General features: G+C 37.1%; 1 protein-coding gene across 1 annotated transcript; it reads left to right on the top strand.

The window, feature by feature from the left end:
• The first annotated feature begins 4,476 nt into the window (after nucleotides 1–4,476).
• krt1-c5 (keratin, type 1, gene c5) lies at nucleotides 4,477–14,111 on the top strand. Its single transcript, XM_014996972.2, has 9 exons — nucleotides 4,477–4,615; nucleotides 5,441–5,841; nucleotides 6,298–6,380; nucleotides 7,264–7,420; nucleotides 9,758–9,922; nucleotides 10,013–10,138; nucleotides 12,574–12,791; nucleotides 13,293–13,321; nucleotides 13,633–14,111. The coding sequence occupies exons 2-9, from the start codon at nucleotides 5,449–5,451 to the stop codon at nucleotides 13,746–13,748; spliced, it is 1,287 nt and encodes a 428-aa protein (XP_014852458.1). The 5' UTR covers nucleotides 4,477–4,615; nucleotides 5,441–5,448; the 3' UTR covers nucleotides 13,749–14,111.
• The last annotated feature ends 522 nt before the right edge of the window (nucleotides 14,112–14,633 follow it).

The raw sequence follows: 14,633 nt of genomic DNA, 5'->3' as shown, positions 1-14,633 counted from the left end.
GATATTCGATTGTGTAAGTATGCCCAATACTTAAAATTAAACTGTTAAATGCTAATATATTTTAGCCTATTTAGCTAGCTAGTTTTTAAGCTAGCAATAGCTAGCTGAAAAGTTATTTTCTACTCCTTCATTTTAAACTTATAATAGAAATACGTAAAAAATAATAGAAATAAACTTTTATAATAATAATTTGTTACACAGCATCAAACCTACATGTCTTAATTAGGTAGGTTATCGGTGTTTTCATTTGGGGCGGAAACGGTGTCGTCGTGCCAGTCATGCCAGTAGTGACAAAGATCGTCTATTGAGGTTTGATGGAGTGATGCGCTCCAAATATCTAAAGCAGTGGTTCTTAACCTGGGTTCGATCGAACCCCAGGGGTTCGATGAATCGGTCTCGGGGGTTCGGCGGAGCCTCTGCCGCGGAGGTAAAAACACACTTGTGTAAAGTCGTGATGACGCGCCCCGCTTTGCCATCACTTGCTGCAAAGGATCACGTTACATTGCTTAACCAATCAGTGCTGTGGAGGAGCACTGATTGAAGGAGCTCCACTCTCAGCATGGATTTGAACTTGTGTCTTTAATTACTTCAGCAAAACTCACCGTTTTTACCAAATTCTGTAGCTTTCGGTGTACTTCTAAATCTGTTCCTTAGTCGCATCTTTTCGGGGTTGCTACTGCCTGTAGTGGCGTGGGGGTGGTAACACAACTAATATAATTACATTACTAAATCAGAATACCGCAAGCCGTTGTGGTGGATGTAGCAATACCAAGTGACTACAACATCAGGAAAAAGGAGCACGAGAAACTGGAGAAATACCAGGGCCTCAGAGAGGAACTGGAGAAGGCCTGGAAGGTGAAGACCACAGTGGTGCCTGCGGTCATCGGGGCCCTTGGGGCAGTCACCCCCAAACTGGAGCAGTGGCTAAAACAGATCCCAGGAACAACATCAGACATCTCAGTCCAGAAATGTGCAGTTCTAGGCACAGCCAAGATACTGGAGGAACCCTCAAGCTCCCAGGCCTCTGGTAGAGGACCTGAGCTCAGAGGATGAAAGAGAGAGACCACCCGCGGAGGGTGAGAAGGGAATTTTTTTTTAATTTTTTATGGGGAGATATATGGAGAGAGAGAGATTGATTGATATCGATATGTAGATATATAGAGATATCTATATATAGATTTATATATATATATATATATATATATATATATATATATATATATATATATATATGTTGATATGTATATCGACATATCGACATCTATATATCGATATGTCGATATATCTACCTTTCTATTTATATATATATATACCCGATAGGTATATATATATATATACCTATAGATAGGTATATATATATATACCTATCTATCTATCTATCTATCTATCTATCTATCTATCTATCTATCTATCTATCTATCTATCTATCTATCTATCTATCTATCTATCTATCTATCTACCTACCTACCTACCTACCTACCTACCTACCTACCTACCTACCTACCTACCTACCTACCTACCTATCTACCTACCTACCTACCTACCTACCTACCTACCTACCTACCTACCTACCTACCTACCTACCTACCTACACACACACACACACACACACACACACACACGTTTTCTTGCCCAGAAAGATTAGTTTTCAAAATTTTTCCCAATTTGTATAGGTTTATACTCTAAAAGGCTCTTTTCTAAATCTCCCTTTAGTTAATAAATGTGTTTGTATTATTTTCTGTTTAGAATTAGAAATAAAAGCCTTACAATCAATGAACATGAGTCCTGATGTTGTTGAACGTGGGGGAAGCCGGAGCACCCGGAGTGAACCCACACCTACACGGTGTGCATGATTTGAGACCTGATCCTCTGAGTAAATGTGTTTTCACACTGACGTGACGACCTGCAGATGAATTCACACCAACGCGACGCTCCACTGAGTGCAGGGGCGAGTCCAACCTTTTTCCGTCATCATTACTTTTCTCACAGAGGAGCCACAAAACACAAAATAATGAAATATGGCAAGAATTTCACTGCACATATTGATGTCTTAAAAGTAACTTATTTTTAAGTAAAATTAGCTTGAATGAAAGAACACATTCATCTATTGAAGGTAATCTTAAATTCATCTGTAGAGTTTCAACACGAAAAAGGAAACATTTTTAGTTCTTATAACCTAACCCAACTTTTTATGTTATTTTTTTTTACTTTACTAGTTCTTCTTAATCCTAAAGTCAAAATACAAACATGATTCAAGAAGACATCCTGATCGCAGATCTTCCACCCTACACTGAGGTATTTGTTTTCTTATTATTTCACTTATGACAAGACATTTATCTAGGGTTATGAGTGAAATAATCTGTCAATAAAACTAATACTTGTATGTCAATATATAGAAATTATTGGCATTAATCAAACTCATATATCGTGTTGAAAATTTGCTTGTAAGTTAAACAAGTAACTTAAAAGTTTATTTCTTTAACTTTGCAGCAAGAAATAAATCTTGCTATAAAGTAATCTACCAATAGACTAAGAGAGTTTTCCCATAATATAAGTTGAAATGTTTTGTTCCACTGGCAAATTATTTCACCTATAACTATAACTTTTTCATCCACATTAAGCAATGATTGATTTAAGCTCCTATTTCTTGCTGAAAAGTTACCTATATGTTAGTTTTGTCTTATTTGAACTATCTGCACTAGAAATTTGACAATAATACATGGTAATAGTTTGTATTTTGCAGTGTACTGCAAACTTTTTCATAAAAATACCATTTGAGATATTTAGAAAGATATTTCACTGAAAAAACACAAAATCTTACTAAGTATTTTTGATCTAGTTTCTAGTGCAAACATCTTAGTAAACTTAAAATAAGACAAAACTAAGGTACAAGTAACTTTTCAGCAATAAATAGTAGCTTGTTTTTAGTCAATAATTGATTAATATTGATGACAAAGTTCTAGTTATAAGTGAAATAATTTGCCAGTGGAACAAAACATTCCAACTTAAGTGCAAACTGTCTTATTCCACTGGCAGATTACTTCAAAGCAAAATTTATTTCTTGCTAAAGTTACTTGTGAATTAGTTTAGTCTTGTTTCAAGTATATTAAGATGTTTGCGTGAGAAACTAGACCAAAACTACTTGGTTAAATTTTTTTTTTGCAGTATACCCCCAATTAATCTTGGGCTTTGGTGATTTTTCTAACTTCCTCCTCTCCCTGAAGTGACAAATGTGTCTCATCATCACATCAGAACCAGGACAAAAGGACGTTTGAGAGCTGGACAAAGCGAGAATCTCTTCGTCCACAATAGAGTTGTGTTGGGTGGAGCTTGGCGGAGTTAAATCTAACAGTCAGTATCATGGAGTGATCTGATATATGCTGGAGAATAATGCTCAGGGCAATTAAAAGTGTTACATGTTTATAGTACATACAGAAAATAGGAGATTACGTATTGTGAAGATGCAGAGATAGCTGACCTGTATTACGTTTGAGAGGTTTCCAGTTCAGCCAGGTCTGCCTCCGCCCTGCATTTTTCTGTACATTTCTCAGGGGTTTTTACTTTCTTTTCACTCCATCCTTGCATTGTTCTCCCCTCCAGTCATCCGAGTTGCTCTTCAGCTTCTCACATCTCACCAGCAGCCATTGTATCCTCCCTCAGCACACCTGGGTCTGGTGCGTGCAAACCACACTGGGCACTGAGGAAGAGCTTGTCATTGTTTGGAGATGTGAGACCAAATATTGCCCTGAAAACTAGTTTGTGTGCTGCCAAAACGAACAAGGATACTGTTGCTTTACTGAATTTATCTAACTATAAAAGCACAAAATCTTACCAAGTGTTTTTTGGTCAAAATACAAATACCTTTTCAACAGGACATAGGAAGTATGTCCTTAATACTGATAAAAACGTACAAGTTCCAGATTATTTCACCTATAACAAGCCAAATTTTCATAGCATTCAACAGAATAGAAACAGCCTTTATTGTCCTCCAAAGGGGAAATTCAAGTGTGACAGCAGGTAGAAATAAAAAACAAAATAAGCAATAATATTATTATACTGTACAAAACTATAACATAACATACTGTTTAGTTATTAGAAATAGGCAACAGATCCCTTTTTCAAAAATATAAGTGAAATAATCTGCTAGTGGAACTGGCACGTTTTAATTATTAAACAATTTATTGACTTAATCAAAACTTTCATATCTTGCTGAACAGTTGTAAGTCAGTTTTGTCTATTTCAAGTTTACTAAGATAGTTGCATTAGGAACTGGACCAAAAATACTTAGTAAGACTATTTTCCTGCAAAATATCAGTTTTAACCATCTTTAAGGTGTGTTTAAAGGTAACCATACACCTTTCCTTCCTTAAATTAAGTTTTAAAGGTCATGTTTGCTGAACTCATGGCTGCCTTCAGGTATTCTGCTCGGTGTCATGTTGCATCCCTCTTCTTGTTTGCAGAGGGGCTGGATTCCCCGGCGGCGCCTCCTCTCTAAATACGGTCACAGAACTCACCTGTGTTTAGCTGCTGCAGCAACAGAGTCACTTTCACCTCCGAGAAGCAGCAAGTCGGCCGAGCTGAGCAAAGAAAGACCCACTGACGCTCTGAAGCACATGTAAGTACTGCTTCTCCTTCAAACAGCAACACAAAAACTGGAACTTTTCTGAAGAAAGAATCACTCTCTAATAGCTTTTTCTCTTTCTATTTTTTAAAGAGGAGACATGTAAAGCAATAGTTTGTTAAAATAATGGCCTACGTCATTTTTTTTTGCCAAAAGAGATTTTTTTTTTGCTGCCTAAATCAACTTTTTGAAGCTTATTTTAGTTATTTATCTTTGCTAAATCACTTTAGGCAAAACATGACTTGGGCCATTATTTTAGGAAGGTGATCATGTGAAAAAGTTAAAGTTATGTTTCAAGCAATGGGCTGGGCTTTACTGGGGTTGCTAGGCGATGGGCTGGACTTCTCTGGGGTTGCTAGGTAACGGCGCAGTGCCATTGGAATGTGACTTAACAATCAGGTGGTATTTGAAACGACTCATTTTCCAGACACTAAAAACGAAAAAGTCTGGGTGGTTTGTTTTTTTAAGTGCTTGGGCCGTTTATAGAAGCGGTAGAAATCCAAAGGGAAGCATAAAAATGCGCAAAGTGTTAATTTTACATAATATGTTCCCTCAGGGGCTGACAATAACTTTTTCTGTGGCCCTTACATGAATATAACTTCCGAGATAACAGTTTTGTGCTTAAATATTATTTACTCCATCAAATCAAAGCCGTTTTTATCTGCATATTGCCAAATTACATTATTGTGAAATGATGTTCATCAAATACAAACAGGTATTTATTAATATTTTAAGTTTGTTAAAGGGTTTTATCAATACATTCTGCCACAACACCCCTGCCTTAAGGGAAAAGCTCACTCTAATCTAAACTTTCTACAGAAACCACAATGGCCTCCACCCTGTCAGTACGCAGCCTCTCAGTGCATCAGCCCTCCTTCTCCAGCGTCACGGTGAGAGACAGCGGCCGCAGCCTGCGCTCCAAACCCCCCGTCTCCTCTCTGTCCACCGTCAGCACGCTGTCCCTGTTCCGCTCGGTGTCCATGGGAAACGGCCTCAACATGCTGGGCTCCAGCCTGTCCCTGAACGGCATTGGGGCCAGCGATAAGGAGACCATGCAGGGCCTGAATGACAGGCTGGCCAACTACCTGGAGAAGGTACGGTCACTGGAGCGGTCCAACGCCGAGCTGGAGGCGAAGATCAAGCACCTCATGTTGGAGAGAACGCCAAAAGGCCACGACATTGAGGGCATGATGGCTCAGGCACATGCCATCGGGCAGGAGGTTAGTGACTCTGCAGAAATACTGTCCATGGTCACTGCAAAAACACAAAATATTACCAAGTATTTTTGGTCTAGTTTCTAGTGCGAATATCTTGCAAAACTAATTTACAAGTAGCCTTCCTGCAAGACACAGGAGCTTGTTTTATAGTTGGAAAATCTTTTTGACAAAATGTTTTCACATATTTGTTAAAACTGTCACCATGTCATGACTTTATAATATGAGACAGATAATCTGTGTAAATATTGACCTCTTCCTTGAGCTACTAAATGCTCCGCTCCCGATCAAAAACAACCAATCAGAGCTAAGAGGAGGGTCTTAATTTTGTCAATCAATCACATGTACTAGCTGCTCAACATGCTCAAGTGCACTAAGATATTTGGAAACTAGACCACCGATACTTTGTAATATTTTGTGTTTTTGCATGTGACTTTCTCAATCACACGTTTTCCTCTGCAGATGAGAAAAAGGACGCTGGAGAACGCCCGCATCATGCTGGAGATTGACAACGCCAAGCTGGCAGCTGATGATTTCAGGGTGAAGTGAGTGTCATGCAGAGGTTATTTTTTCGCTTCTGCTTTCCTGTGAGTGTTCACATGGGAGTGCCAGACAACAAAGCATGAGAATAAATGACCTTTCTGTCAGACTGTGAAATAAGAGCCCCCTTCTCACGGAGCTCAGGTACTGAACAACCAAGAAACACCAGTCACCAGTCCAGTCCAGTTGGAGCTGGTAGTGATAGATTATGCAGGTCAGAGAGATCCCATCCATCTCTGAAGAGACCGGAGCTGGCAAAGAGGGTAGAGTCGAAAAGCACACACTGGGTTTTCATGATGTACTGACGGTATGCTGCTTGGTTTCATGCTTACTACGACATGGCTTCTGTTAGAATGAAAAATGTATCACAATATAAACATTTCATATCAGTCGATATCGCTAATAATTGATTAGCTTTTTGTTTTAAATATATAAAATACCACCAAACTAACCCTTAACCCTTCCTGTTTTATTCAGTTTTCACTACACGCTGTTGTTGTTTATTTTTAAGCGATTTTAAGACATGGTGGTGAAATGTTAAGCCGCTGCTGCGTCAGTTACTCAACAGACCATTGCTAGGCAACCACAAGTTACTCAAAAGGCTGTTGCTAGGTAACCAAAGAGAGAGCCAGTTAGTTGATACCACCAACTTTGCTTAGCTGTCTTTCCTCTGCGTACATCTCCCAGAATACTGTGCGGTTCTGGGTCAGAGTTTAGTGAACATTATATTGAATATTCTTTTTAAATTTTATCTATCCATTCACATATATTGTTATTGATTTATTGTCCAGTCCTAGCTTCTGGTCATTTCAGCCCAATTCCTCTAAGTTCCCATTACATTTTATTTTTTCAGCAACTATTTATTTCCTATCTTTCTTTTTTCTGCAGATGGGAAGCAGAGGCCTCCCTGTGCCAGTCGGTGGAGAGGGACTGTCAGGCTCTAAGGAGAGCAAAGTCAGACCATGACCAGATCATCGCCACTCTGAGAGGAGACCTGGACAGCCTGAAGGAGGAGATGTACTACCTCAAGAAGAATCACGACGAGGTGAGAAAAAATCGGCGGTCTGAGCAGAGGAGAGTGATTTTCCCACAGAAAACAGACAGCAAAGTTGTTCAGAAGCAGTGATTTTAAACAATAATGTTTCACTATTATATTTGTATGTATTTGTAAAATACATACAAATGTAATATTTGTATGTATTTCGCAGGTCCGGTGTTTTCATTAAATAAAAAATCAAATGAAAATCACACGTAGATTAGCTTTTTCATGCGATAAGCTGTTAAAAAACATGGCGGCGACAGATGTAAACAGTATGACGCTAGCTCTCATCTATCACCCATCAGACGTCAACAGCAAGCAGTGCTTAGGGAAAATTTTAATCTGTGATTTTTACAGAAGAGCTATGGATTCAACACGTTAAAATACACAACTTCTCATAAACTGTGTGATGCTGTGACAGCTCTGGTGGCTCCAGCTGTACATTGTCCATAAAAAGATAAACAAACCTTCATCCTCCTACTACTTCCTGTCGTCGTCTTCTTCGTGGTTTTCGCTGGTAATAACATCCGGCTGTTGATCACGTGACTTTTGTGACGCAAAAAAGGTGTTTCAATAGCAGTTTCTGGGAAATACAAGTCGTATCAAAATGTTGCGCAAAAACTTTTGATCGAAAAACGTAGCCTTTTCGAAATTGGCGTGTTTCCGTTAAGTGAATTTATTTATTTTTTTAAGTTAAGTTGCTATTTTATTTTATGGGTAATGGAAACTCAGTTACTGTTGAAATTTGACTGATATTTTTGGGATAAAAATTAAATGAGACACATTTGACCTCCTGAGCTGGACAAAATGATTTTGCACCTCTGATCTCAAGCTAGTATGAAACTGGGACATAATAATCACATAGTATGAACACAGACACTCCCTTCATCATCAAACTGAGAGTGTTTAGATAGACAGGCGTGGTGACCAGGATGTCACCTCAGACTTAATTAAGTTTTGTTTTACAGCTTACACAGTGCACTACAAAGATAAAAAAACAAAACAATTATTATCCACAAAGTATCCACATTGATGGGAAGAATCCTGCCTAACATTGCTTTATCGTTTTCCTTTGGTATCTGAGCTTGTGATGTTAATTTTCGATCATTTTGATTCTCTTTTAAAGGAGTCCAACACAGGTTAGGTCTCCGGTTTTTTTCTCTTCTTCTTCTTTTTATTGGTTGACAAAGAAAAGCAGGTAAGGAGATTGGGAACAGGTGTATGACCCATCAAAATCACTAATTTAAACAATATTTTCTTTTTTTTTAACATGTCTGGCAGAAGTGTTATCTGAGCCCCAACTGATTTACTTTTACACATGGAGCATTATGGCTTTTGCCATGGTGCCACATTGGATGCATGAATGAAACTTTATTAGAAATTTAGCTTTAGGTTTATGTCAAAAGTAATGGACACAGAGGTGGAAATGAAAGAAAGGTGGGGAACCAGTTTAAAGAGGAAGAAGCATAAAGAGAGCACAACTGAACACCAGGAATCTGTACACCTGCAGAAAGAGAAAAAACAAAACTGAGAAACCACAACAATAATACATTCATATGTACTAAAACTAGATTTCTGTGAATGTTATCCAGCTTATTCTTGAAGAAAATACCTACAAATGGAAAGTAATTGATGAAGTGTAAATAAAAACAGAGAAAATGTCCTTTAAAAAAAAATACAAAAACCAGTTTGAATCATTTTGGGCTCAATTTAATACATGAACACTCCAAATCTACAAAAAGAAGACAGATAATTATCTTCCAAACTACATATATCACCCATTTGTTTGTCTTCACAGCCATTCTGGTTGCAAATTGCCTAGATAAACACTTTGTCATTATTGTTCAACTAACACAACTCTAATACCTTAAAGTATTTGAGTTTTTCAGATTTTTCTTCTTCCTTTTCTCATAATTTGATGTTCATACTCTAAAGATGTAGAGGAAATCTGATAAACATAACCGATTCTTCAGCTGAGAGAGTCTACAGCTTCAAGTGTCGGTTATTATCTGTCTTTGTGTGAAATCAAGGCTCCATTGTTTAAATCTTTGTCATGTATTTATAAATAGATTCAAAGTCTATATGTGCAGTTGGAAAACAGCGCTAAAGAACTATGCTGGATAGTTTGTCAGAGGTAGCAGACAATTCTTCAGTGAATTTTGAATTTGCCACTGGGAAACTGGGACTTTCACAGATTATCTATCTCATAACATTAACACAACATGATGTGTGTTAATGTTACGTACTTCAGCTTTAACATGAGTCTGACGTCAAACCCAGCTCCGAGTTCCCATTTCCCAGGTAGCTGGAATGCAACATTAATACCAACTGCACATATTGCAGGAGATTAGCACCCTGAAGGCCCGCCTGGCCACGGAGCAGGTGAGCGTGGAGGTGGAAGCAGCTCAGGGGCCCGACCTGGGGGCCATCATGGCTGAGCTGAGGGTCCAGTACGAGGGCATCTCGCGCAAGAACAAGGAGGACGCTGAAGCCTGGTACCTCAAGAAGGTTGGTGAAAATCAAGCTTGTTTCTTCTGTGATTGTTGCTGGAAGCAGAATCTGTAAGCAATGACCTGTTTTACCGATGCGTTTCCACAGTTGGAGGCCGTTCAGTGTGAGGTGAAAGAAAGCAATGAGGCGCTCCGCTGCGCCCAGGGAGAGCTCAGCGAGAGGAGGCGCTTCCTGCAAGCTCTGGAGGTGGAGCTGGACAATCTACGCAAACAGGTAATCCAGAGTTTATGGGTGGTGTGACAATGTATCATCTAGGACTGGACAATAAATCAATAAAAATATACATCACGATAAACATGTAGTCAATATCAATAGATTATATGTCTGATAGAATATTTAATATTCAATAGAATATTAAAGATTGGTGGAATCAACTAACCCACTCACTCTTTGGTTACCTAGCAACAACACATTCTATTTGGTTACCTAGCAACAACCTGGTGAGTACATTTAAGGTTTTGCTACAAAGCCACAAAAAATAATGGAGTGAATACTGTGGATAAAGGAGGAAAAGTCATGTCACCAGTTTGGCAGTATTTCAGATATTTAAAAGAAAAAATTAATAAAAATAATTATTGATAGACTGATATGAAACACTTATGAGAAGTTGTAATGTTTCTTTGTTCGTTGCAGGAACAATAATTTGACTTCACAACAGACTCAGGTCTTGTAAGACAAAAGTTATCAAGTTGGTGGAATTTAGGACAAATGTACATCAAAAACACAAAGTTAATAGATCGATTTTTCAGCCAGTTTCTGCACCAAAAAGTTAAGAATGTTTAAACACATTTTCCTTGAGGCTCTTTAAAGGTAAATATATACAGTTTTATCTAAAAGAATAGAACAGAAATATACATTATTGGAGAATATTTTGTGCAACAGTGTCAAAGTTACATGCAATTTAAGCAAATAGTCACACAAATATAGAATATAAACAAAATAAAGAATAAAAATACTGTACACTAAGGGAAAATTTTCAACATAAATACTGTGTAGTTGTACAAAAAATACTCTAGTCCAGAAGAATGTGGATCTGTGTTGGTTAAAATGTGCATGTCTCTTTGACACACTGTTAATAATTAGTGAACAAATTTACATTTTTTATCACTGTCACTGCACAAAATAGATCAGGGTGTATTTCCTAATTTATTATGAAGGAGTGCAATACTTCTTATTGCAAAAACGAAGTACTCATCACAATAATAGTGGTTTTTTAAAATAAAGTATTTTAAAAAGATTGTCTCTCATTAGCCCACCTGCTTCTCCTCATCCGCACCTCGTCTTCGGAGGTGCAGACGTGTCGGGACAGTCAGTGGAAAACAGCTGCTTGTTCTTTGTGTATAAAGAGCTATTAATGTATAGATACACAAAGTGTGGAGTGGATTCACTAAACTACTGTGATCAATCAGCATGTCAGGACATTGACATCTGCTGGAGAGGCACATAAAGCTCTTAAATGTTTGCGCAGCATGAAGGCAGTAGGTTGACACCATCATTGCTGACAGACCCTCACGTGTCGGGCTAAGAAGGGTGACTGAATGGAAGGCTGAAAAGGGCGACCTCATTGTCGATAATTTGTTTATGATGATTCAAAAGTTTCAACCTTTTATCCTCACCTTTTTGTCTCACTTTTCACTTTTCAAGTGTGCCATATTATTTCAACTGATGGAAAGTAACATGAGCTGATAAACACTAAATTTACAATAAATAAGTTTGATATCATATTTCAGAGGTAGCAGCCATCAACATGACGTAATTCCTATATTATTTTAAAAGTTATTTTTCCATGTGTAATAACTTTTAGTTTGTATTATTTAATGGTATTTTTTGGTGCTCCTGGGAGACCCCTGGTGGTGTGGGGGACCTATTACAGTCACTTAACTCTCATATGCCTTGGGCCGGCTCTGCACATAGCTTATCTCATATTTAACATAAATAGTAATTAATATATATTTTTAGTATTGGAAATAAAATCACAAATATATCAGTCAAAGAAAATTACACAACTGGTAAATGAAATATTAATTTGCATCAAAAACAAAAGAAAAACAAATCGAGTTGGTAGTTAACGTCAGTCCAGCAGCGTCTGCCCTTATATTAAATAAAATGCAACAAACTACCTAGCAATGGTTCCCAGTGAACAGTTGACAATAGTTAACAATCATAAATTAAACACAGCTAAAATGAACACTAGTTATAACAGTTAAAAACTTGAGCAAAACATGGCAAAATTACACCTAAAACCCTGTATTAATATACTTATATCTTAAAAGTATTACATGTATAGGATACATAGAGCAGATCCCAACACCTACCACGTTAGTGGTTGCTATGGTAACCGGCAACGGTCAAGAGCAGCATAACTTATACACCTATGAAAATCAGGATAAAATTATAACTTTTTGACTAAACAAAATGAATTTGAAGAATAAATAAGCAAACTCTGACAAACTTACCGTAACATCTATAAAAATGCTAAGACGAAACCTGTTACTGGTTGCTATGGTAACCACCGACCGTCAAGCGTAAGGCGATATAGCAACAAAAATCAGGAGAAAATAACTTTGGCGGAAAAAAAAATTAATTTGAAGAATAAATAAACCATTTTTGATAAACTTCACTTCCTTAATAATATTTTGTGTCACCAGGTCAGCGTGTTGGAGGGAAACCTGGGAGAGACCGGACACAAATACACCGTGGAGATGGATCGCCTGCAGGCTACCCTGACGCAGCTGGAGGACGAGCTGTCCCAGCTGCGTTTGGACATGCAGCGCAACAAAACCGACTACGAGCAGCTTCTGCGCATCAAGCAAAACCTGGAGATGGAGATCGCCACCTACAGGCGGCTGCTGGAAGGAGAGGAAACGTAAATACGGGAGGGGAACTGGGAAAAAAATCTAATCAAAAATAATCGCTTAAATTAGGATTTTTTTTCTGTCCAGACACTGACCAGAGCTCTTCATAACTTTGGCCAAAATTATAAAGAAGAAATGTTTTTAAAACTTTAAAAATTTATTAGTTTTTCTGCATAGAATTACAACAGAAATCATTGTTTGTCACTTTATATTTTATAAGAATAAAATAAAAACATTCATTTTATTTATATAAAAGCTTGATGCTTCTCTTCTTTGAAAATATAAGGATAAAAATAAAACAGTAAGAAGTGGAAAACTTTGAGATTGTTGGAGAAATGTCCTCAGAAATGTCCAGAGAAATGTCCTCAGAAAAAACAACTGATGCTAGGAACTACATTTAGGATTATTATACAGATTGTTTAAAATGGCCTCATCAAGACATGACAAAGTGGACTTTGTTGTATTTTTGAAGTTTGTGTTTGTTTCATTAATGTTATAACTTTTTATTACAGGGTGAAAGAAACGCCTCCACCTCCTAAAAGTAAGTTTAGACTATTATATTTCGCAAATTTTTTTTAAAAAATCTAATCTGTATCTTTTTCACATTATCTTCGGAAATTCCAGCAAGATAAGAAAATCATTTGATCCTTTATGGATTTTTTTCTGTTAACTTGATCCACAAAAAGAAAAGAAAAGAAAAGAAATCTCTCCCTGTTGGAGTCGCGTTGACCCAGATCATCCAGTCATTAGATTTCAATCCAGCTTCACCTCAATAAAAACTCGCCAGGCTGTATTTTCTCACTGTGTCGGCACCGGTCCAGCTGGTATCAGATATTTGTTCCTCTGTTGCAGAAGACCCCGAGGTCCGGACCAGGAAGATTGTAAAAGTCGTCACGCAGACAATGATCAACGGAAAAGTGGTCGACGAGTCCAGTGAGGTGGAGCAGATTGAGGACAGCAAGAAATGAGCCAAAATAAAAAACTCTCTTGGGTTTTATACTAAATAACCCGACCTGCTTCTCTGAAAACTCTGGAAATGAGGATTAAAGTTTAGGTGGAAAGTTTTCGCTCAGAATTTATTTCATTTAAATTCTTATCTTTACATTAATCTACTGGTTTCTAATGTTTTGTTCAACTTTTACAACATTAATTCATCAATTATTGGTTGTACAAAGTCCCTGAACAAATATTTTCTATGCAATTCAAACACTCTTAAGTTTTTAAACAGAATCGGTTTTGAACTTTACATTCTTTTTTTTTTTTTTTTTTACAAATTCCTGATCTTACTGCCATTTATTTGTTTATAAATTAAATAAATAGATGTTATCCCACTTAGAGTGTAAATCTGAATGATTATTTTAGATCTTGTTGCAAAAGTATAATGGAGTATCATGGTCATACTAAAAAGAAAAACACCTAAAAAATTACAAGATAAAACAGTCTTATGACAGTCATACTATTGCCAAAATAAATTTGTATGAGACTAAAGTAAAAAAATAAGAAGTCATAATATAACAAGAATAAACGAGTGTAAAAATGAAGTCATATTACAAGAAGTTGTAGTATTACCAAATAAATTCATATTATGAGAATAAAGTTGTAATAATGTGAGATCTGCTGGTTTTCATAAAAAAATGGTTAAATATTAAACATACAGCCAGAATTTGGCAGGTTATGAAACCTCTATGATTGAGGCAGATCTACAGACATTTAAGAGTGAAGTAGAGAAAAATTCACCATAAATTAAAACTTGTGCGTTTATTTCTTGCTTTTAAAAATGATTGAAGTTGCATACTGTATAATTATTACATCCTGGGGAAAAATGGCTGAAATAAATCTGAAAAACTTCTGAA

The sequence above is a fragment of the Poecilia mexicana genome, unplaced genomic scaffold (genome assembly GCF_051168715.1).
Source record: "Poecilia mexicana isolate PSO_F unplaced genomic scaffold, ASM5116871v1 scaffold_9, whole genome shotgun sequence".
Lineage (NCBI taxonomy): Eukaryota > Metazoa > Chordata > Actinopteri > Cyprinodontiformes > Poeciliidae > Poecilia > Poecilia mexicana.
Note: the sequence above shows the minus strand (reverse complement) of the source record. Positions and strands in the feature narration are given on the sequence as shown.